Here is a 25,538-nt window from a genome sequence, read left to right on the forward strand (position 1 = left end):
CAGGTATGCTCTATGATTTTACATATTCATATGCTGCAGTAGCACTATTATTCTCTCACACTTAAGTTTGTTCTCTTGACTGACTTAAGTATCGGATGAGCTATGCCAGAAACACTCCTGACACCCTCTAATGTTTGTTCGTCCACGCATATCCACACTGAAGTTCTGCTCGGCCCATACTCGACCAGGGCACTTGACCAACTCAATTCAACAAGGAGTATAGTATTTGGCTTACTAGATCGAACCCAATGTACGTTAAATTTTTGGTAACATCATAATCCAATCCATTGTCCTAAAATTTCTAATCCATCTGTCTCATATTTATTGGGAAATGAACTCTTTTTTTATGACGATGGAACTCGCAGTCGCTACTTTTCAGTGCACACTAGGTAAAACCCCAAGCTAACAAGTAGCCTACAAAACACCTTATTCAGATAAACCAAATTTGGAAAATTCTGTAAGACAGTCTCGAGTGAGAAACTGTTGGTAGAAGGAATCAAACTTCTGATCATTGATCGAACGCTCACTTAATCCACCAGCTCAGACACCATCAAAGTGGGAAATGAACTCTTTGTAGATGGTTTAGCATATGCAACCTTCGAAGCAAGATGATTTCATTTATTTTTAGACAATATGCTTTCTGTGCAAGCTTGGTCAGGTGGAATGCTCATAAGATACATTATATTTTTTATATCCAATAAAAAGATTGCGTTGTTGTTTTTAAAATTAATTTTTTTTAATAATATTAAATAGTTACCAAAGTGAAATATCTGAAAAAAATAAGACAATGCATGTAAAATTAAATATATTTTTAAATATTGTGTTTTTTAAAATCAAGCACGTACGAAAATGATATTGAAATTTGAAAAATATTTGTTTAATGAGATAAATATAGTATTGTTATTTATAAAATAATCATACTAAGATATCAGGCAGATTATTTATATAAAATAATTATATAATATAAGTATAGATAAATTTAATAGTTTTACAATGATATTAAAATTTATAATAAGTTAAAAAAACTTAATAGGATCAAATTGAGATTACTCTGAAACTTCAGGGGCCAAACAGCAATGTTGAACTTGCAGGATTTCGGAGAAAAGCAAGGGTTACATAGTCGGCCGTCGAACGATCAAGAAACCCCGAAATGGATTCTTTGATCATGTCTTCAATGGCTTTGAAATCATCGTTTTTTAATCACCCTTTACTGGATGGCTTCACTGCCCCACATCCGGGCTTTCGAATATACCAGAATGATCCTGGAAAATATGCGCCAAATATTCTTTTTCTCCTCAAGAAACACAACCAAGCATATCGAGACAAACAGTGGTGGATTGAAGTAAAAGGGGTGTTTATTAATTGTGATGGGATTTTATTTCCCAGATTTCCTTCTCAATAAACTTTTCAATTTTGACGACTTGTGCCGTGTGCTGCAGCATCTGGACTAGTTGAGTAGGTGCATTGCGTTTAGGAACACTTTTGTTTTGTGGGATTCTTATTTTCTTAAAAAATTACATGCCAATGGAGGGTATTAATAGTAGCGACAATCATAGAAGTAGGGATAATCCTCTGACGCCATCTCGTGTTCTGATCATATATGATGCTACCAGAGATAGAAATAAGGATGAGTTTAGGCATACTATTCATAACATTCGGATGTATGGTGGAATTATACGTTCAGGCGTTACGATTACGGTTCTCGGAGTGTTGCACAAAGTCTTGCATCCCAGTAAGTCTTGTGCTTCTTGATTTCAAGTGTTTTAGATGATCTGCATATTGGATTACTAGTTTTCAGATCTTTCTATGTGGTTTTTAAGGTTGGATTTTCTAGTTTTATAGATTTTTTATCCTATTTGTTTGATATATTGGTGGTGTTGCCTATTGCTAGTGATGATGCAAGTGGTTTTCATTGTTTTTATTTTTCACCTATGGGAGATGATGTGTTTTATACTCATTCAGCCACTGAGGAAGAAGCATATGCAATATGGCGCTTATACTTTGGGGATGATTTGTTAAATGTCATGCAATATTCAATCAAACTACTAAATGTTACTGTCATTTGAAGTAATTGCTATTCAACGCTTTATTAGATTATCCCTTTTAGTGAACATGCCTATATATGATGTTTTCCTGTCGCTTTGTTTAAGCAATTCATTACCTTTTGATATAATCTATCAAATATAATTAGTTCATATAACTTTGGTGAATGAAGAGGTAAATCGTGTTTATATGTATTTCGTTTGATTACTTCGTACAGAATGGAATTGATTTGATGTCAATGTTAATGTTATTATTCTTCATTTATTATTTACCATTTTTTCACAGTGGGTTACCAAATGCAAGTAGCCCCTGATAACTTCCTTGGCACATCACATATACGTGCAATGGAAGAAGAAGTATCAAAAAAGGTTGATTTGTATGTAGGCATGCTCCAGTATAGCGCTGAAGAATGTGAAGGCGAAGGGGTAAATAACACGCTTGTAGACTTGTTTTATTGTTTATTGAAACATATAATTTTCACGCTTATAGTATATGTAAACAGCGAGATCATAGATCTGTTTCTAAAATTTAAAAGCATTCCTTTATTCAGTCTCGGGAAATAGCGCAGAGAATATTATCTCCAACACAAAATTACATGTCATAAGGAAATATAGCGAGAAGATATGTATTTTGTATTTGGTTCTATATCTTTAGAGTCGGTTCTCACATATTCGTCTATTACAGGTGGACATTGAAGTCAAAATCACTGCTGGAAATCCAATGAGGAAGGTTTCCATACAAGAAGTTGCTACTTCCAATGCAACATGGGTTATTCTTGATAGGTAGCATTATATTTTTAATATTCGTTAACTTCTTTTGGTTTATCAGTCAAGAGTCAATCTTGTGGAGGATTAAAGTGCGAGTGTTCTTTGAAACTCATTCATTTTATGTTTTCTATATTTATTTGATGAAGATGAGAGAAAATAAAATATTTGCCTAGACATGTCAACATGTAAAACGAGGAAAGGAAAATTGGCGCTACTCTACTATAGTCATCACAAAAACTGTTCCTTTTCAATTTACATTAACAAATAGCTAGAAATATAAAGTGGGAGTGGCTGCATGTGATCCTGACTGCAAGTGGTCATCGATAATAGACATGAAATATCTTGCTCCTCCATTTGATGGGACCTTTGATGGTTCCCAAAGGTCCGAATTAACATATTCCAGAGGAGTAGTGGATACATGGATTCTTTTATTGAACTTTACTCAATAATATTTACCTTTTATGCAATCTTCACAGAAATCTACTTGATTTAAGGATTTAATTCCAAGTAGACCCTGTTTATGAACTTCTTGCGGCCCTTTGTCAATGATGTGAGCAAGTCTCAAGTGCCACAACATCGCGTCTGTGTCATGTTTCTCAATTGTACTTGCAGACCCAATGAGAGTTCCACCACTCATATTATAGAGAGCATTTGTTCTAACTCCTTTCATCACAGCCAATATGCCTTGAAGACTGTCAATCTGCCATTTTCAGCCTTGAATGTGTAGCCCAGTTTGTTAAGTGTACCCAAAGAGTTCAGATTTCTCTTTAATTCTGGGACATATCTTACTTCCTTTAGAATGGTTTCGGTTCCATCATGCATAACAAGTTTTATGGAGCCTAATCCTTGAACCTTGCATGTCTTGTTGTTGCCAAGGATGACATGTCCTCCATCAATTTCTTGAAAAGATAGGAACCAATTCTTATTTGGTGACATATGGAAAGAACATCCACTGTCAAGGATCCAGGCTTGAGCTCTGCAACACACAAGACTTCAGCATTTTCATAGCCATCATGTGCAACCGATGCTTCTCCCTTATCCTTATTCTTGTCACCCTGTTTGAATCGTTCTTGGCAATCTTTTCTGAAATGACCTTGCTTATGGCATAAGAAACATTTCAGTTTCTTTGTTTTGGGACTAGATTTCCCTTCTTCTATTCTATCCTATTCATAGGTACTGATCATTCATACTGGAAAACGTTTTTCTTTCTTTTCTCTTCTCACATGTGATATAGAATATACATTCAAAAAATCCTTATTAGAATAATTCACAATCAATATCATTACGCATACTGATACTTACAAAGTCAAAGCAAACGAAGCATGCCCAAAAGTAAACCACCCCCTTGGACTGTTACGGAAAACACCATCGGATTTTCTTGTTGTGATACTCCTTTTCTGATCTACCCTTAATATGCAAATTGCCACCCTTATTTTTTATTTCCATTTGTTTCTGTGACTCCTTTGCCTTCAATGCCATTCGAATTTCATCAAAGACCCCCAAATTCTCTTTTGCACACTTCATTGTATCAACAAATACGGAATATGTACTTGGAATTGAATTTAGAATAATGGTGGCCTTATCCTCATCCTCAATTCCAGTGTTTTCCAAGCCAGGAATGAGTTTATCATACTCATCAAGATTTTCACCGATGGATTTTGAATAGGTCATTTTGAAACCAAAAAATTTACCTCTTAGATAGATCATTTCTTGCATCGTTTTGTCATGTATATAGACTCAAGTTTTGTCCAGATTCCATCGGTTGTCTTCTCTGAGGATACTACCTGGAGTACCTTGTCACTCAGGTGTAGGGTGAGAGTACTGAATTCCGTGTACATAATGTCCGCCTTCTGATCCGCGTTGAGGTTTATGATAGTTTCTTCTCACCGACTAGGGCTTTAGCCACCTTCTGTTGGACAAGAACGGCATGCTTTTTTCTACGCCAATGAGAAAAGTCTCCAGTTCCATCAAAGCGTTCTATTGAACACATATCGAGTTCTTTGATAGCCAAGAACCTGGATCTGATGCCAGTTGTACGAATATCTAACTTGAATCCACCCGATTTAAAACCAAGATCAAGCAACATGTTTCACCAGTAATCAATCAATTTTTATTTGCAGATGGGATAATCAAGAACAGAAAGCATGCACTCTAAACATAAGCAAGTAACACGAGATTTTATGTGGTTCGATCAAAGAAAGTGATCTACATCCACGGGAGATACTCTCATTGTATCAGTTTACAACAGAGCAATTTCAACACAAATCAACATCTCGAATTCATTATTTTCTCTCCTATGAATTACAAAGAAACTCTTGAATATTGAGGGAATTTTTCTCGCTTCTTGCTCTCTGGTTTTGGGTGTGATCAGATCATCCTTTTTCCACCAACTCCTCAGCTTATATATACAGACCCTCTTGCTGGTATAAACCCATCCAATGGCCGCAAGTTGATCTTAAGTTAGTGACATTTTTGGACTCGATCAACTGCTCCTGTCCCAACTAATTTAACTGTCATTGGTTACCTTCCCTGATTTAATTCTTATTCCACTTTGATTGCTTGACATATATCACATATATCATTAGGAAAATCAAGATCCTTACTCTTCGATGTTCGCCAAGTAATTTGGATATAGGCCATTGATTGTATTATTATTATTTATGATGTGAGTGGATATGATCATCTTTACTTGTTTCCAGCACCGGGGTATACCCCATGTAGTTGGCGATTGTATCGTTGCTTCTATTAGTTCGATATTTGCTATATCTTGGGGATGTCTAGTGTTCTTGTAAAAAGCTCTTTTTACCTTATTGTAATGGATGATATTCATTATAAAAAAAAAGAAGAAGACCAGGACCAGAATTGATGAAAATAACATTTATACACACTGTAAGTTTTCATACACACTGTAAGTTTTCATTGGCATGTATCTTTGTCCTTCCATCATGTACTGGCTTTAATATAAGGTTAGGATTTTTTGGACATAAATCTATTTATTTGAAGAAAAGTAATTGTATGGTTCTTCAAGGATAAAATTGTTCAAGAAGCATGCTTCCACTGCATGTTAATATGAATGGGTTTCCTATATTGACTCATGAATGTGTAAAATTTCAGTATATGCATCAAGCTTCTTTAGTTTCTACCTTATTTTCACTGGTTGAACTGATAATCTACATTTGCAGGTCCCTAAGAAAGGAAACAAGGTTCTATCTTAAACACATATCTTGCAAGGTTGCACTAGTCCTTGATAACTTGTCGTTGGAGGTGTTAAGACATAGTTATACGAATAAGGAAACTGAGTACAGTGAAGAAAAGTTCTACACACTATCCAAGCCTGTCCCACTGCCACCTGTGCAAGAGAATGAGCCCGAGCAGTCCGAAATTTCTGAGAGTTACCCAGCTTCTGTTTATTCTCTAGAAACAAGCTATGATATGGCCAAGAGTAGTTTCTTGTCTTCTTTTGGGTCAAACTCTAGAAATCACAGCTTTTCATCATTGGAAGATATTGGGCCAAATCACAAGCAAGAGGAACCAGGTTAGAAAGGTTATTTGTGTTGATATACTGAAATCTTAATAACTTCTTCCCGTTTCAGTCCTTGTGCTGCGTACTTAATTTCTCAGCTTTACAATCTTTTACCTTCAACCCGTGGACATCCTAGTTATGCTTCGTGGCTCTGAAAGTAAATGAATCAGTGCAGCTATTGACATGTCAGTTTGTTCGCTTGTTTCCTCTTTTGTAGAGGAAGATTACTTGTCACTTTGTAAAACAATGGTCATTGTGTTGTCCATGCTTGAGACTTGCATCTCTTTCATCCCTAGGAAACTTGGATCTTTCAAAAGTAATGATCTTGGACTGATTTATCTTATTACCATCCTATACAAAACAAACTCCAAAATACGCGGACCTAATTAAAGGAACCGTGAAAGAGACAAAATCTCAAGCTCATGCAGTGTTTGTGATAGAAAGACAAATTTTGGACATGGTACTTGTTACTAGGTGAAATGAATGTTAGGTAACTGTATTTCATTTCTCACCTAACATTGTGGTTGGTGGCATGCATTCGATGGGATCACATGCACTAGAGCTCCTTCGCTTCAGTTTCAAATATCCCAACGAATCTTTTTAAAGCATCATAAAATAGAGAGCAAAAAAAAATAATTGTTTTTCTTGAGTGTTGATAGGTTCTCTTGTGTGAGTTAGAGAAATTATTTTATCGATTATACTCATGCATGGAGTTTGAAATATTGAGTGTTTTGTTGTATAAACTTGTAAAATTTGTATCTATATTAAAGATTTGCAGTAGCTCCGAGCCTATATTGGGTGAACCATGTAAATCTTTGTGTTCTTGTTGATTATTTTATTCCGTAATTTTGGTATTTTACTACTGTCATGATTGTCATTGCATTGGGGTAAACTATAACAACTGGTATCTGAGCTTGTTGTAAAATTTTTAGAATTCTTAGTATGCTCTGTAGTTGTAACTTTGTCTGATCTTCTATGTCAGAAAAGATTTTTTAAGATTTTTTGCTAAGGCTAGAGAATTGATGACCGAAGATGATGGGTCGGGATCTGGAATCAACAAGTTTGACAAAACAAATTTTTCGTTAGGTTGTTATAGGTTAAATATTATTTATGTGGCAAGAAATTGCATTAACCTCTATCAGGAAAGAAGTCATAAAAGATAGAGAATGATGAGTGGGAGCTCCTTGAGCGACATATGTTAGGTTTAATGCGATTGACCCTAACAAACAACGTGGCACATAACGTGGCAGATGCAAAAACCACGGAGGAGATGATATTCATTTTTCCGGACATGTACGAGAAGCTATAACAAAGTACATCTCATGAAAAAGTTATTCAACTTGAACATGGGAGAAAGTGATTCGGTGGCTAAACACACAACACAATTGTTTTTCAGTTAACATCGGTTGAAATTAATTTTGATGATGAGATTTGTGCACTTATTCTTTTGGCGTTTTTACCAAATGTTTGGGAACCGATGCGGATTGCGGACAGCGGTTAGCAATTCTGTTGGCAAAAGAAAGCTACAATTCAATGATGTCAGATATCAAATTATTGCTGTAGAAGTTCGCATGATGGATTCGTGTAAAGGAACATCATTGAGATCTGCTCTAAATATTTAGAATAGATGCAGTGTTAGAAGTGGAGAAAAGAGTTCTAACCGATGGCGCGGTAAATCCAAGTCAATAAATGGAAAAGACAAAAATACATTTGAAAAGCATATGAAGTGCTCGAGCTGTGGTGAGACTGGTCATTTGAAATAAACTGCAAATCAACAAAGAACAATGCTAATTTTGTTACTGAGGATATACATGATGCTTTATTATTATCCATGGAAAGTCCGGTTGATTCTTGGGTTATGGACTCGAGAGCTTCGTTCCATACCACTGATAATCGTGATGTATTCGATAATTACATTGCTTGCGATTACGGAAAAGTTTTCCTGGTAGATGGAAAACCTTTGGAAATAACTGGTATGAGTGATGTCCGTATGAGAATGACAAATGGATCTGTCTGGAAATTCAATAAAGTAAGACATGTACCAAAATTGACACTGATCTCAGTAGGACAGCTCGATGACGATGGCCATAATGTGACCTTTGGTGATGGTTCCTGGAAAATAAACAATGGCGCCATGGTTGTTGCTCGAGGAAAGAAAACTAGTACACTTTATATGACTTCCAGTTGCAGATATACATTAGCAGTTGTGGATGCTGGTGCTAACTCAAGTCTATGGCATTGTAGACTTGAACATATGAGTGATAAGGGAATGAAGATGCTGATTTCAAATGGAAAGCTACTGGAATTAAAAATTGTTGAACACAAACTATGTGAAAGCTGTATTTTTTAAAGAAGAAAATGTTAGCTTTTCAAATGGTGGTAGGAGAACCCAAAGCAACAAAGTTGGAGCTGGTTCATGTTGACATACAAGAGCCATCTCCTGTGACATCCCTAGGAGGCTCAAGATACTCGTCACATTTATCAACGATTCGAGCATGAAAATTTGGGTTTATTTTCTGAAAATAAATCCGATGTTTATGAGACATTTAAAAGGTAGAAAGTCATGGTTGAGAATGTGACCAACTTGAAGGTGAAGGTGAAGTGCTTATGGTCTGATAATTGCGTTGAATACGAAGATGATAAGTTCAAGAAATATTGTGCTCAGAACGAGATCAAATGGAGAAAGTAATTCCTGGTACACCTCAACAGAATGTTATAGCTGAAAGGATGAACAGAACCTTGAATGAACGCGCTAGGAGCATGAGGTTGCACTCTGGATTTCCCAAATCATTATGGGATGATGTTCTGTTCAACAGAGGACCGTCGGTACCGCTTGAATGCAAAATACCCGAAGAGGTATGGAGCGACAAATAAGTAAATCTTTCTTTCTTTAAAGTGTTTGAATGTTTATCCTATGTTCATATTGATTCAGAGAGTAGAACAAAACTTGATCCAAAATCAAATAAATGTTTTTTTGTTGGTTATGGAGATAATGAGTTTAGTTATCATTTCTGGGATGACCAAGATCGGAAGATCATTCAAAGCTGAGATGTAATCTTCAATGAGCATGTATTGTACATGGACAAGTCAAGCATTGGAGTTGGAGATGAATGTCCTGAAGTCAAGAAGACCGATGAAGTGCCATTGACAGATATTACTGTGAATGAATCGAAAAGCAGTAACCATGAAGATGAAGAAGCAACTGGACAAGATGATGACCCACAAGCTCCGGTGATTGAACTCAGGAGATCTTCGAGAACAATTAGACCACTTGAGAGATACTCCTCTGCACTTCACTATGTTTTACTTACACACAAAAGTTAACCGAATATCTACGAAGAGACAATGCAAAATGATGATTCAACCGAGTGGGAGTTAGCTATGAAAGATGAGTTGGATTCACCGTTATCCAACTAGACGTGAGAGTTGACAGAACTTCCTCATGACAAAAAGGCATTGCATAACAAGTGGGTGTACCGATTAAAAAAACATGATGGTAGCAAGTCGTACAAAGCAAGACTTGTTTTAAAAGATTTTCAACAAAAAGGAAGACATTGATTACACCGAGATTTTCTTTCCGGTGGTGAAGTTAACACTATTAGGACTGTACTGGTATTAGTGGCAAAACCAAATTTACATTTGGAGCAGTTAGATGTAAAGACGGTTTTTCTCATGGTGACCTAGATGAAGAAATTGATATGAAGCAGCCACATTGATTTGAAGTACGACGGAAAAAGAAAATGGGGTACAAACATCAGAAGAGCTTGTACGGTCTCAAACAAGTTCCAAGACAGTGATACAAGAAGTTTGATGGATTCATGAGTAATAATGGATTCCTGAGGTTTCAGTCTGATCATTGTTGCTATATGAAGAAGCTTTTTCAGTCTGATCATTGTTGTTATATGAAGAAGCTTGATGATTCTTATATCATTCTACTACTACATATAGATGATATGTTGATAGTAGAAGCTTGTTTAGAGGAACTACATATAGATGATATGTTGATAGTAGAAGCTTGTTTAGAGGAGATTGATAAACTCAAAATAAGTTATCAAAAGAATTTGGTATGAAGAATTTGGGTGTTACAGAGCAAATACTTGGAATGATGATCTTAAGAGATCGAGTGAATAAAATCTTGAAGTTATCTCAAGAAGAGTTAGTGAAAAAGGTGATTGATAGATTTAATATGGATGAAGCTAAACTTGTGAGTGCTCATTTGGCTAGTAATTTTAAACTAACCAAAGCACAATCACCATCGGCGGAGCAGGAGCAAGAGCAGGATTATATGAACAAAGTTCCTCATGCTTCTGCTGTCGGAACCTCATGTGTGCAATTGTGCACAAGACCTGACATATTACATCAGTGAGAGTTGTGAGCAGGTTTATGAGCAATTCGGGAAAACAACACTGAGAAGCAGCTAAATAGATTTTTAGGTACTTGAAAGGTACTGTTAGTTTATCTTTATGCTTCAGAGGGGTCAAATTTGGGCTTACAAGGTTTTGCCGATGCCGACATGGTTGGTGACTTGGATGACAGAAAAAGTACTATTGGGTACGTGTTCACATTAGGTGGTATAATAGTAAGGTGTCTAAGTTGCAAAAGATATTTGTGCTTTCAACCTCAAGAAGATTTATATTTCTACACTCAGAGACCCCATTTTGTTGTGGGAGTGTCAGCACATGAGCTTTGATGAATTATACCGTCTGTCTGCAGGTAATCCCCCCAAAACAGAATTAAAATAATCACGAGCTATATCAGTGCGTAACAGTCGAATATGGGTAGTAAATTGTGTTTTAATCATGCTATGGAAATATTTGAAAATTTGAGCACTGTCAGATTTTTCTTTCACGAGGAAGGCCAAGACAAGCGTGTGTGATCATCAACGAATAAGATAAACCAATGAGTGCCCCCAAGATTTGGTACGTTAGAGGGATCCCTAATATCGTTGTGTATAAGAGAGAAAGGCGTTGAATGTACATGACGATTTGGCGTGAAAGATGCATCAGTATGTTTAGAGAACTGACAAACATCACACTGGAAAGAAAGAAAACTTTTATTAAATAAGAAAGGAAACAACTTCTTAAGATACAACGAGTTCAAGTGACCTAAACGATAATGCCATAATAAAACATCCCTAACATTATTTGAATTGAAGGCAGAAATGGAGGGATATGTTGATGGTGACGCATAAGTCTTGACTAAGGAAGCATCCATCTTGAGAATGTACAAGCCTGCAGAACAATCAGGGCTGCCAATCGTCTTCTCCGATGCAAAATCCTGGAAAACACAAGAATTAACAAAGAAATTAGTTTTGCAGGCGAGATCACAATTTAGTTTACTTACTGACAGCAGATTACAAGTAAGAAAAGGCACAAATAAGACCGAATGAAGACAAATATCCTTAGTTAACTGAACAGAACCAGAACCAGAACCAATGACTTGAGAAAGTGTCCCATTGGCATGACAAGGCCGAAAAGTAGTAAACAAGTCCAGGCTCCCAGTCATGTGGTCGGAAGCACCTGAATCGACTATCCAAGAGTATGGAAAAACATGTTGTGGAGTCGAAAATGAGAAAATACCTGCATGAGCCATATTACCAGTGCCAGTAAGTGATGGGGCAGGTGTGAGAGTTTGCTGGCCAAACAATTTCTGAAGGGCCTCTTGTTGTTCCTTCGTGGATGGCTGCTGTTCGGAAGGTGGAGTTTGAGTCTCAGAAACTGCTGTATTAGCATGCCTGTTACGTGCTGGCTTCCAATCAGCAGGTTTTCCATGGATCTTTCAACAAGTTTCAAGCGTATGTGTGGGCTTGTGGCACTTTGGACACCATGGGCGACAGTGTTTGAACTGGCCATTGGTGGGCGGTAGCTGGGAATGACACACACCACTAGAATTGTCGCCGTGAGTGGACATGTGATGTTGGGCAGTGAACGCGGACGCATCAGTAGAGGAGGGTGGTGTGGATGGTCCCAACATAGTTTTTCGTCGACTCTCCTCATTACGGACGTCGGAAAACACGGCTCGAAGGGTAGGCAACTTCTTAGCTCCCAGAATCCTGCCGCGTACATCAAGTGCGGTGTTAAGGCCCGATAAGAACTTGAAGATCCATTTCTTATCAACAATATCATGAAAGCGACCCACATAAATTGGACACCCCCACTCATAAACTTCGAAGAGATCCATTGCTGCCATAGGGGGGTAAGGGCAGTGAAGTACTCTGTAACTTAGGAGTCCCCTTGACGCAGCTCTTGCAGGCTGCATTCGATGGCAAATAACTCTAATGTGTTGTCAGTGGATGAATAGCGCATCCCAAATTTCTTTAGCAGTGCGATATAGGAGGAAATTCTCACCGATCTCTGTCGTCATCGAGTTAATTAACTAAGACATGATCATGCAATTTTCTGAATTCCATGGAATGAATCAAATGATAGATATACTATATATATATATATATAACTATTGCAGGAGATAAAACAACCTAATCCCAAGAATTTAAAATACAAAATGTAAAATACAAATAAAGATAGATAAGTATCTATCCAAAGAAAACCTAAGAGATACATTTAGATTGCTACAGATTAGTATGAAGGATGTGTTATCCTTCAATTATATATTTAATATTTTTTTAATAAATTTAATTTTTCATTAAAAAATGGATGTCCTTTTCTAACGTCTTGATGTTTTGTCCAGGAATATCTTTTTCCAAATATTGAATTTTCACATATCACTTACGCGCATGTGATTTGTGGCTTAAGACACAAGAATTTTGTTGGTTAGAAATCAAATAATAGATTATAGTCAAATATGATATCAGGAAAGGTTTTTTTTACCATATATATCAATATTTTACTTATATAAAGAGGCGAGGATTGTAACCAAAATGAATGATTTTTCGCAGGTAACCATACTAAGGTGGATGTGAAATTTAAGGTTTCTCAACGAAGAAAACCCACTCGACAGAGATCCTCTGACGTGCCTGCTCTCTGCATTGGTTGTGGAATGAAGACTGAGCTGGACTCAAAAAAATATAGTTATTCCGAAATTCAGCTTGCCACAAACAATTTTTCGTCGGATAATTTACTAGGAGAAGGTGGGTATGGTCGTGTATATAAAGGTGAGCTTAAGGATGGGCAGCAAATTGCTGCAAAGGTTCGAAAGGAAGCTAGTACACAAGGATTTTCGGAATTTCATTCTGAAGTGTATGTCTTAAACTTTGCACGCCACAAAAACATAGTGATGCTTCTTGGTTATTGTTGCAAGGAAAACCTCAACATCTTGGTGTATGAGTACATCTGCAATAATTCACTTGACTGGCATTTGTTTGGTAAGTAAATATTGTAATTTTTGAAATTCTCATGCCAACTGTTTTATTAAGAAAGGTGAGAAGTGTATTTGATACAAAATCACGTCTCTTAAGTTCTGTTGGTGGCTTCTGTCTCTCAATTTGTTCATATGTAGATATAATCTTGATGTTATCAATATTGACAGATAATCCTAATCAAATTCTTGAATGGCATCGAAGACATGCCATTGCCATTGGAACCGCGACAGGGTTGCGTTTCCTCCATGAAGAGTGTCGAGGAAGTCCCATTATTCATCGGGACGTGCGGCCAAGCAATATATTGATAACACATGATTTTGTTCCCATGGTATTTTCTTGGATCCTAAATATTTCCCAGTTGCATTAATCTATATGGTTTGGCCTTTATAATGGCACGTAAGTTTTAGTCATCCAAATTTTTTTCACTTTGTTGTATACTATTGTTTTTTGAAATTACACCTGATAGTTTCTGGCTAGTTTATCATGAATTTTACTATCAAACACCCTGTTATTAAAAAGGGATTTAAATCAGTTACACTTTCATACATATACGATCGAAATAACCAAAACTTTGTTTTCTTCTTCAGCATAAGATCGATGATGCTTGGCTATTATGTTTTTCTTGGCTATACAATTTTTCCTTGATGAAAATCGAACATAATTTTGAGTTTGGATGTCCAAATCTGTTGAGCTTTTAATGGCTGTCCTTATTTTTTATCCATACACAGCTTGCGGATTTTGGCCTTGCAAAGTGGACGACAAACGTCGACGATATACAGACTAGAATTTTAGGCACTCTAGGGTAAGTATATGCCATTTAGTTGATGCGTTGAATACGTCTTTTAATAAATTGGGGTTGAGATTTATTGGCCTTCTGTAGATATCTTGCGCCTGAGTATGCAGAGAATGGCATTGTTTCAGTACGAACTGATGTTTATGCATTTGGCATTGTTCTGATACAATTAATATCCGGGCGCAAGGCCGTGGACTTAACTAGAGAGGATTATCAACCATCTCTTAGACAATGGGTATGGTTTTTGGCTATGTGTTTGCTTTGTTATCGATCAATTAATTTATTTGTTCTCAAATCGGATTTAAGATCATTAAGATTATGATATCCTTGATATGACGTATTGTTATCAAGTTAGAGGAACATTTCCGTAATTTTTTCTCTTATGTGAAAGGGTGATAATTACTTCAAAAAATCAAAATGCTTGATAACACAGATTTTTCTCAACTCCTTTCAGCAAAGTTACTTCATCTTTTTCTGTGAAGTAGTAGTTGTTATCTACGGAAAGTCCCTCTGTGCTAAACCTCTCTTCATATTTTGGAAGAATTTTTTTTAAGAAAAATTATCATCCATGTCTCAGGCATTATCCCTGATTGAGAAGCTTGCATTACATGAGCTAGCTGATCCTCGTCTGGGAGAATCTTATAACACTCATCAGCTATATCACATGGCTAGAACAGCATTTTTATGCCTCCAAACTGACCCCGAGATGCGACCGTCAATGGCAGAGGTGGTTTTTTCTATGCTTTCAATATTATTATTTTACATTTGCCAAACCATAAAAGTTTTATTTGGCAAACGGTAGTGTTTCTTGAAACCTGAGTCGTTTTAACACCAGTAGCATTTGAGCAATTGCTGTTTTAAAAGTATCGTATTCTATGTTCTTGCTCTCTTAGCATCTTTATGCACCTTATTCAACTACCGGTTAAGTTATTCTACCTTTCATGAGATTTGACCCAGCCCTCTTTCAAAATCATAATTGTATCGATCTGTCCGCTGAACTCCAGGAATTTCCGCCTTAAATCATAATACGCGGACCCAGTATTCTCATGGAGGATACGTTGGGCATTTTCGTGTGGGGTTGGGTAGGTTTTGAATTTTGAAATTTTCGAAAATTTCACACACACGTGTGTTGATAGATAGATATAGCTCATCTGTACATGTCCATTCATGTGAACATGTCAGTATTTTTTTCGCCTGTTCATAGTTTTTTCAAGTTATTTTAATCTGCCATACGACCTTCACGCATCTCATCATTGTAATGACTGCAGGTCTTACGGCTTCTTGAGGGCGATAACAATAATATCCACCGCTTGACAGAGCAATTCATACCACATTATAGCAAGTAATGATGGTTGCTACCAGGTCGGTCTTGATCGGGGAGAACAATCGTATACACCGCCACGGACAGCAATTTATACCTCATTACGGTAAGTAATAACAGGAAAGACTGTATGCTCTATACTTAGTCGTGTCTGTACATGGTCAAAAGTATCAGTTCATCGGGCAACAAAATGCTGTTGGCTCGATGTTGTGTACTGTTTAGGACGACTCTCTCAGATGGAAGCAACATGTTCATCTGAAAACAATTGCTGCTTCCTAAAAATGAAGTGTTTTATCTTGTAATTTTTTAATAGTCGTTGCTGTGTTTCAGAAATCTCCTACATTTGGACATGAAATTTTTCCCTTATTTCTCAGTCGAGCCATCGAGCATTAATTACAGTTGAGTTCTGGTCTTATAGATGCCACTTACCAGATAACAATAGAACATCAGTTAGTTCAGTATTGTAGTAGATCAACATCAGGTGTTAAAAACTGCACAGTTTGTTTACAAACACATACAAGATCATGGTTCCTTTTGGGTTTTCTTCAAAAGTTCAGTACAGTAAATACGATGCCCTATTTCAGACATTTTGAATTTAGTACAATATCTAAATCTCCATCACACATGGATAGTTCATACCCTCATCTTCCTCTATACACAATTTCTTCGTCGTCTACGTCAAATGCTGGGTTACAGAGACATCTAAAGAGTCTGCCAATGCCCTGTCACAGCAACATAAACAACCGTATGAAGTCGGGCAATTCAAAAATTTCAACGGCTTAAAAAATTTGTTAAAAACATGGGCAAGCCTAACTTAAATTTCTCAAGATAATGAACATAACTTCTGAATTTTTAGTTAGAATAGTGAAATCTGGCCTAGATTGCCCTGTTAGATCCACCTGCGAAGGGTTGGCGCTATCCAGATAAAACTCGTGGGATGATACAAAATGAGTTGTATTCATGAAATTCTACAAGTAATACATATGTAGCCATGTTTCGACCATTGTACCTGTGTGAGTAAAGGAGTTCGAAAATTTAGAATTCGTGGCGAGTCTTCTTCGTCGCTACTATCAGAACTTCTTTCATCTGCCTCTGCTGAAGCAATCTTCTTCCTTGAAGCCCCGCCATTTTGTGCCTTTTGGCTCTGAAAACAAACACATTTATTCTTCTCGATTTACGCTGATAGTAACGCAAAATTTGTATTCTTGAAAAGAGTGGTCCACAAGATGAATGTGATCTATATCACTTGCACGAGAACGGATGGAATTAGAAACGAAACATATTGGCAAATAGATTAGAATGACAACCGAAGATATTATAAGGGCTAAACTTGTTTAAAGTACAATTCACCTGAAAAACCTTTCCCAAAATTTTCAAAGCCACAGCTCTCATCTTGAGCTCTTCCTTCCTGACATTGCTTTCTTGCAGAACCTGGAAATCCCAAATCAAAAAATTCAAGAAAATGGTAGACTGTATAGGTAGATACGGTTTAAATTAAAAATAAACCCACTTTGAATTTGTAAGAAACTTCAAAAAAAGTTTAGAAAGTAATCTAACCATTTGGCAGACATGTAATAGAGTTATTTCAATGTCGACCACATTCAATTTCCATAGAGAATTCATCACTGTATCTTTGTTTAGTCTTAGATGTGATTCGACATTGTTTTCTTCAGCACTGCCCTCCATCTTGAATTGTCTTCTGATATCTTCTTGTAGTTGAAGCAACTGAAACGCGCCTGAATAGTACACATACTGAATCATACAAGTTTCAACCGAATTGTACATGTCCATGAACTTATTCTCAAGACTTGGTCACTGTAACATGTGCTAGACATCTAGTTCATGTACCAAAATTGTAACACCATTGATAGAGTGGTTGGCTGTTAATCGATTGTTTTGAATGAGCAAAATCCGAATCCGGACTCACTTTAACAGTTACAAGTTGGAACCTGATCTTACACAAATAGCTTTTGAGAAAAATGAACGAATACCTTTTGCTGCTGTGAATTGTGACTTCCAGATGTGACCTTTATTGCGAACCCATTCGGCCATAAATGGAACTCCAAGGTATAAAACCTTTTTCCCCAGCTGCTGTGCTGCCTGTCTTGTGTAGATGTATCCAATTGTATTTAAGATTTCAGCTCCGAAGGCTATTGTTTATCAGGAACACAGAAGCTTGTTTATCAGGAACACAGAAGGCAAGAGAATGACGTAATATATTTTTCGAGTTTAATTTGAAGTCATTTTTATTTTTATAGAGATGAATTTTTCCGGTTCTGCCTCTGGAGAAGTAGAACTTTGGGTAGAACTTAACTGACCTGAAGATGAAAGTCTTTCTGCTTCACATTCAGCATGTCTTAAGAAGCTTTGTTTGTCACCCCACACGTACTGGTGAAGAAGATCTTTGAGTTTTCTAGCCAACTTTTCTTCTCTTTCTCTTTGCACAGCCTTGATTCATCAGTGATACGTGTTAAAAAAGTATATATTTTATGATAAAAATAACTCAAATCTTCTGCAACATTTCATGATCAATTAAAGGATGAGACACGTAGATATGATCATCTAGTCGACACGGTACCTCTATGGCCTATGTGCATGTGGACAGCCAGCGAGACACTTAACAACGGAGTTGCTTAAATTATAGGATCGAGGATCTACCATGGTATTATAAGTTATAGCCAATGTGACACCTTCGGCATTTCAATTACTGTGCTAAAAGGCAACAATACAGTTTAGTGGGGACAATTACTGTGGCCCAACATCAATTTTTTGAACATTTGCTGTAAGACCAGAAGCCACATTCTGACAGTGACTCAATCTGTACTCAAAGATTGCAAATAGACAACATAGTACACATACACACAGACACACACGTGTTCGTACCTTGAGCTTGTCATGAACTTTGTCAGGATTGTCATTATCATCAGATAACTCAGCAGAAGCCATTGATGCCACAGCTAAATGTCCTATATAATCTTCAAAAAGTTCACTTCCAAAAAGAAGAGCAAAAACAGTAGTGGGATCCAGCATTGTCTCCCTATAAAGTTAGAGACATCTAATGAACTTATACCAAATCAGACGGCGTCGACTAAATATAATTATTTTGATAAACTTATGAACTTCAGAAATGTAAAAAAGACTGACTTAGAGATGCAGTTCTTTCCATTCCGATCGTATGCTTCTCTTTGCACCGGATCACTTAAAACTTGATATGCTTCTCCGAGTACCTGATAATGAAGCCAAGAGTTGCTTGTCATGAGTGGATACATGGTGATAACTTGAGGTAAAATTATGCAAATTTCATTTTCCTTTTGTTTGATTTATCGCACTGATTTAGACCATTAAAGGGAAGAAAACTATATAATTTAAATCAATAAAGTGATCTAATCCCTTGAATAAAGCATAAAAAAATGAAAACAGTTTCATTTCATCAGAGACATTAAAGTGATGGATTAATCTGAAGTTCTTGACTAGTGTTAGATCAAATCAATCAAGAAAACAGAAAAATCAGAAGCAGAAGAAAATTGCCTGAAATCTTTCAGCTGCTTGAGGATCATCAGGATTTTTATCAGGGTGAACTTGCCTTGCCTGCACCACTCAAAAACAAATTAGACAAATGATTAACTGATCAAGAAAGCTAAAATTTCGAACATATTTCATAGTATGAAACTTACATTTTCAGAATAAAGAAAAAAAAGGAGCCATATTCCATTTTAACATCAGACGTATAGGATGATAGGGAAGGCTAGAAAAATAAAATAGAGTTCAAAATAACAGAAGAAACTGGAAAAGGAGACACTACATCAAGCTCCAACAGATCATACTTATCTTTTTATTGCATCATAGAAAGATTGGTATTACTTCAGAAAAAAAACAAAAATGGCTTCAAATCCAAGAAAAAGATCAGACCTTAAGATAGTAAGCTTTGCGAATTTCGTCCTCCGAAGCAGCAGGACTAACTCCAAGAACATCATAAAACTCAGTTTCTTTAACCATCTTCAACTCCCTGCTTACTAACTAACTCCAATTATCAAAATCTTCGAGAATATGAAAAATAAATGATCCCAAGAAATCAAAGTATGATTTAACAACAAAAAAGAAAACAAAAAGTGGGAAACCAAGAATGTGCGTCTGTGTGAAGATAGAAGTAGGCATGTGATTTTTTAAAAATACATTAAAATAATTAAATAAATCATATATACACTATATTCTATAAAGATCTTTAACGCTTCAACATATAAATTTAATGTTGTTAATTTTCATTGAACTTTAGGTTGGAATTCATTGTTGGGCTGGCCTCCCACGAGATTGAGGCAACTTTCCAGTCATAAAAAAAGTTGGTGGAAGCTTTTTTAAGCGGGAGAAAACAGTATTTTAACTGTCACTTTGTGGCGCTGATCATTTCTGCGTGCTATCTATTAATACATACATTTCCCTTTACAAACGCCCCTTTTTTTGATTGGAAATGACAGCCCAACATTTCTTCCTTTTTACCATTTCTTTTTTATATATAAATATATATAGTATTCAAAATTTTAAAGATTTTAAACAAATAAAAATTTAAGATACTTATTAATATATATAATAAAATTAAAGTGTGACAAATCATAATTTTTTTTAATGACACAAGGACGAAGTTGTTTCATGATACTTCAGACATCACAAGAAGTTTATTATATCACCCCATCACAAGTGGGTGGGGTGGGTGGGGTGGGGTGGTAGACATACCACAAGTTTAGTACAAGAAAATGTAATTTTACTAAACAAATTCTTTATGTCAAAACGACCAACATAATGAAAAATATATCCTTTTCATTTTTCATGTAGTAATTTGTTTTTTCTCCATCATCCAACTTTTATTAGGAATATGTCTCTTATGAGACGATCTCACGAATCTTTATCCGTGAGACAGATCAACATTACTGATATTCACAATAAAAAATAATACTCTTAACATAAAAACTAATAATTTTTCATGGATGACCCAAATAAGAGATTCGTCTCACAAAATACGACTCGTGAAACCGTTCACACAAGTTTTTGCCTCTAGTCATGTCAATGTATCATGTCCTTTACTTCTTAAGATTACCAAAAATTTCTAAAAAAACTCTTATGCTTTAATAGTTATATATAGAATATTTTTTTTATAATTTATAAATACAAACAAATTATATAATCATAGACATACTAATCTTCTTGATTAGATTTGATATATACACGTAACTAAAAATAACTAAAATTACATAAATATACGAGTATCTTTATTTACATATACAATATAAAATGATTATCAAGTCTTTCTTCCATACCATGACGATGCCCTCCAGTCAAATGCAGAAGAACTCATTGGAAAACACTTCGTGTTTGCACAAGTTCAATCACTCCACATATAACGTAAACAAGATAGCACAAACAAATCCGACAGGACGGGACGGGTCGACTATACCATGCAATATATGAAAGAACGTAAATGAAATTGATGTGAAACATGTTGGGTTAGACAAACATCGAGCAGTTAAGCCAAAGATTGATCACACAAACTACTGGGAAGTGACAAAGTGAAACAAAGTATCTGAAAACTATATAGAAGAAGGCACAGTAGATTCAGCAACAACTGCTGGTGGATGCGCTGGATTCTGGAGGTTTCTGTTTGAAGATGTTTCTTTTCACAACAGCTGAACCTTCTGCCAATAGACTCGGTGTCTCCAATATCTGTGTATAGAAATAATTTCAGAAGAATATGACATTCGTAGCAAAATATGGCTGGTTTAAGAATGCATGACATATGTTTAAACAAATTAACAGGCATGGGCGAAATTAGGTAGGTTCGTGGCATAGATGTTGTGGTGCAAAGTTTCGTGTCATCAGACTCAACTTAATAGTGACCTCGAATCGAGTACACCAAAAGCTATTGTTGATCTCAAACGCTATATTTCGATTGATATATTACATAGACAATCACACACAGCATAGATGTCTCTCAAGCAACATTCGTCGAAGTGGGTGTAGATCAATTGTTCATAGTACCAGCATCATTATGTGCGGTTGCATATCTTGCAATTGTATGACTCAACTCAATGAAAATAAATGACTTGCTCTTTATTTACTAACCATGAATGAAATTACACTAACCTTCAAGACAAGTTCCTCAAAACATTGCTCCACGTTAACTCGAGTTTTGGCACTGCACTCGATGAAGAGGCATCCATACTCCCTTGCGAAGTCAATTCCTTCTTTTTTGCTGACCACCCTTTCACTTTCCTACAAAAGAGATGGCATATGAAATGTATTTTGCTGAAAAACAACAGCACAACAACGAGGGTATGCTCACAGTCAAGGAAACTTGCAAGCATTAGAGAGAAACGTTACGCCCAAAAAATTCTAAAACACAGAAATAGAAAAAGTTTTCTAAAAGATGAGAACATACCTTATCAACTTTATTTCCAACTAGCATTTTAATGCAATCTTGATTTGTGGAGTAAAGGTCAATTTCTTTTGCCCAAATATCAGACAAATTAGTAAAGGTTTCTCGCCTGGTTACATCATAAACTACAACAAAATAACTTGTTAGTTTCTTGAACGCATCATAATTTAAATCAAATAAAGAGATTAACAGAATCTATTTGAAGTAATATTTCTATACTTGGAAAGAAGGTACAGTGGAGGCAATGTAGGGTAGCTGCACCCCATGCCAAAATAATTATTTTAATAAAATATGGCACATGACCCCACAACTTAAGTTAGAATACTCAGGATAAGACCATGAGGGATTCCACTAGGAAATTAATGATCATGCAAGCTACTTTTTTATATATAAAAAGAGACTTCTAGGTGAAGAACCGCTCCCTTCCATTACAAAAAGTATAACATATTTTAAAATCTAAAGCACATGAATAAGATGTTCAGATGTAGAAGAACAAGGGCTTGGAAATAGGTAGGTGGATAGAATCATTCTTACTAACACATGATAAAGTTCAAGATTCACTGAAATCAATTGATTGAAACATGGTTCAACTGACGATAATTGAAGCATTAAACAGCACATTCACGTAAATTGGTTAATTTCGCGATCACTACAAATCTGTTCTCTCTTAAATTAGCAAGACCTATAATCAGGTTCACCAAGAAAAAGATCATAACGTGTTAATATGTATGCAAAGAGGTTGACATGTTCTTGTTTTACACAATCGCCAAAGGTGTTTCGCGTTACCATTCTTTGTGATGAGCATTCATGAGCGTGAATAACATAAGGTATCAACATTCTACAAAATACCCATATTACATTTTAATTTGAACGATAGATTTATGATACAACTGACAACTACAAAACCCTCTCTGTAATGTTCTATAATACTGTATCATCCAACCAGTAGACACTCAAAAGTACAAGCTAAATATGCTAACAAAATATGCTGAAGCGCCCTTATTCTATCTAGCCAGCAACCATCAAATCGCGAGGGCCATCACACAGAGCTACAATTCTAGCATCAAACAACAGCAACAATAATTCTGACCTCAATTCTATTTATCTTATTATTTTGGGTATTTTCTTACAAAATTAACATTCAAGAAAAGGAAGTAAAAATACATAAGAGCGCTTACCCATGATTATTCCTTGTGCTCCTCTGTAATATGAACTAGTCAAAGTTCTAAATCTTTCCTGCCCAGCTGCAAAATGAGAAGTGTCAGATTACACAAATAATTTACATGTTGAACGACTCAAGAAAAGCGGCATATATTACATGTCTAAAGCATCCAAAATCTTAAGGTAATAAGTTCGTTATAACCACATGGGCAATTGACTATACAAAACAAGCTTCTATGCAGCCTCGATTGATGCAAAAAAGGAAACTTCTTTAGCCAATCTTCAAAAGATAAAACAGCAAGTCATTACAGCTCTTACCAGTGTCCCAAATTGCAAGCTTCAACTTTTTCCCTCCAACTGTAACATGCTTCACCTTGAAATCCACTCCTGTAGTCAACCAACAAAGCAAATAAAAAATGCCAAATACAAACTACTAATGACCGGTTGACAAGAAACAATAAATTTTATAATTATAATCATTGGTCAACATCTACTACACCACCATACACCTAATTCTTAAGAATAAAAATTGAAGATTATTCTCGTTCAGATAACTTTTATAAATGTGAATTTATTCAATTATGAAGCTAGTGACCTTGATTAAAATGATGAGAATGTTAGAACAAAAATCGTTCATGAGAACTATTAAACGACAAAGCTTCTCTACTTAGATTGAGTCCGTTATTAATTCAATGTTCCCTAACTCAAATTAGGTATAAAAGAATGGGAAGGATGGGTAAATAACCTCGGCATATTAGAGGTAATACGGCGCAAACACAAAAAATGCAAGGTAAACTATGAATTGCATTAGCAAACCAGAGAATCCATATTAGCAGAAAAGATCAAGATAAACAGACTCAGTAGGATGAGCATGACCAGTCTAAGTGGCTTCATATTAAAATTTATCTTCTATCAAAAACAAAATCAACCCATACTGGTTGTGATTACTTTTCTTGATGGAGTTTTAAGACAAAAACAAACTGCCAGAAAACAATCTTTTTTTCTGTCAACATCATCCTATAAGCCACATCCTCGAGAGACCGATAGTTATTTAAGGCTAAATACTTCTCATAACTAAAAAATGTTGAAAATAGAATTAAACCATCAACACTTTGAAACAAAAATCAGTAACGCACCTTCCATAAAACTTCAGTCAAACCTATGCTACCATAATATGGCAGTCATCTTATATAGTTATATAATACAGCGCTCATATTTGGAAACACACACGATCCAACAACTTAAACTTAAGAGAGAAAAAGGAACAAAATTTGTCGTGATCATTCAAAAAATGCATGAACCAAAATTTCCACAAGTATTCGGCATAATTCCTCGCACAACCCAAAAACAAACAACGTCGACTCCAAAATTGACCTACGAACAAACGAATAAACAAAGATACAGGCAAGTATGGGAGAAAAATAAATAATAAATTTACCTATTGTAGGAGAGAGATCTTCGAAAGTATCAGAAGTAAAGCTAAGCAAAAGACTGCTTTTCCCAACCCCAGAATCACCAATCAACAGCAGCTTAAACAAATAATCAAATTCTTGCGGTGCCCCGGAAGAGGAATCCATAATTTAGTCGATATTCAAGAACCTGGGACGCAAAATCTCAAATCGGTGATGCACGATTCCAAAAACCCATCAACAAAATACAGTAAAGAACCAAAACCCAGATAGCAAACCTGATCGAGAGAAAGATCAGCGGATCTGAATTGGGCATACGTTCACGCACCGATGTGATTAACTGCAAATGTAAATATGTGTAATGTCTGTGGAGGCTTCTTATGCAAGTGTATGATAATATTAATAACAAATAATAATAATTTAAGTAAAAAGAGAGAAGAATTGTTGAGAAAGAAGAGAGACACATATGCATATATATGGGAAAGAAATTGCTTTTAGGATATGATAAGTATTTTGTGAGATCTTTATCTGTGAGACGGATCAATCCTATCGATATTTACAATAAAAAGTAATAATTTTAGCATAAAAATAATATTTTTTCATGGATAACCCAAATAAGAGATTCGTTTAACAAAATATGACCTGTGAGACCGTCCCACGCAAATTTGTCCTAAAGTATTGTACTCAATGCATTGATGCTTGTAACATTTAACATTGGAATGGTCGATTAGATCTATATTCAAAATAAAAAATAATTTTTTTGTATTGAATCTGAGACA

General features: G+C 35.8%; 3 protein-coding genes and 1 long non-coding RNA gene across 4 annotated transcripts in view; 1 reads left to right on the plus strand and 3 right to left on the minus strand.

The window, feature by feature from the left end:
* Positions 1 to 25,538, minus strand: part of LOC142521402 (uncharacterized) — a 93,651-nt gene that overhangs the window by 20,719 nt on the left and 47,394 nt on the right. The window lies entirely within an intron of this gene.
* Positions 1,062 to 16,169, plus strand: LOC142520678 (proline-rich receptor-like protein kinase PERK3). Its single transcript, XM_075623766.1, has 10 exons — positions 1,062 to 1,732; positions 2,329 to 2,468; positions 2,728 to 2,825; positions 5,993 to 6,345; positions 13,229 to 13,654; positions 13,819 to 13,979; positions 14,380 to 14,453; positions 14,532 to 14,679; positions 15,022 to 15,171; positions 15,713 to 16,169. Exons 1-10 carry the CDS (start codon positions 1,519 to 1,521, stop codon positions 15,788 to 15,790), a joined length of 1,842 nt encoding a protein of 613 aa, XP_075479881.1. The 5' UTR covers positions 1,062 to 1,518; the 3' UTR covers positions 15,791 to 16,169.
* LOC142520679 (chaperone protein dnaJ 10) lies at positions 16,227 to 20,215 on the minus strand. Its single transcript, XM_075623767.1, has 10 exons — positions 19,675 to 20,215; positions 19,294 to 19,353; positions 18,910 to 18,992; positions 18,649 to 18,802; positions 18,084 to 18,213; positions 17,757 to 17,915; positions 17,323 to 17,501; positions 17,116 to 17,196; positions 16,775 to 16,909; positions 16,227 to 16,487 (listed from the first exon to the last, which is right to left on the minus strand). Exons 1-10 carry the CDS (start codon positions 19,759 to 19,761, stop codon positions 16,407 to 16,409), a joined length of 1,149 nt encoding a protein of 382 aa, XP_075479882.1. The 5' UTR covers positions 19,762 to 20,215; the 3' UTR covers positions 16,227 to 16,406.
* On the minus strand, positions 21,221 to 25,220 carry LOC142520973 (ras-related protein RABC1). Its single transcript, XM_075624138.1, has 7 exons — positions 25,038 to 25,220; positions 24,789 to 24,949; positions 23,669 to 23,737; positions 23,368 to 23,433; positions 22,193 to 22,314; positions 21,898 to 22,026; positions 21,221 to 21,477 (listed from the first exon to the last, which is right to left on the minus strand). Exons 2-7 carry the CDS (start codon positions 24,925 to 24,927, stop codon positions 21,370 to 21,372), a joined length of 633 nt encoding a protein of 210 aa, XP_075480253.1. The 5' UTR covers positions 24,928 to 24,949; positions 25,038 to 25,220; the 3' UTR covers positions 21,221 to 21,369.

This window comes from Primulina tabacum, chromosome 12, assembly GCF_025594145.1.
Source record: "Primulina tabacum isolate GXHZ01 chromosome 12, ASM2559414v2, whole genome shotgun sequence".
NCBI classification, from domain to species: domain Eukaryota; kingdom Viridiplantae; phylum Streptophyta; class Magnoliopsida; order Lamiales; family Gesneriaceae; genus Primulina; species Primulina tabacum.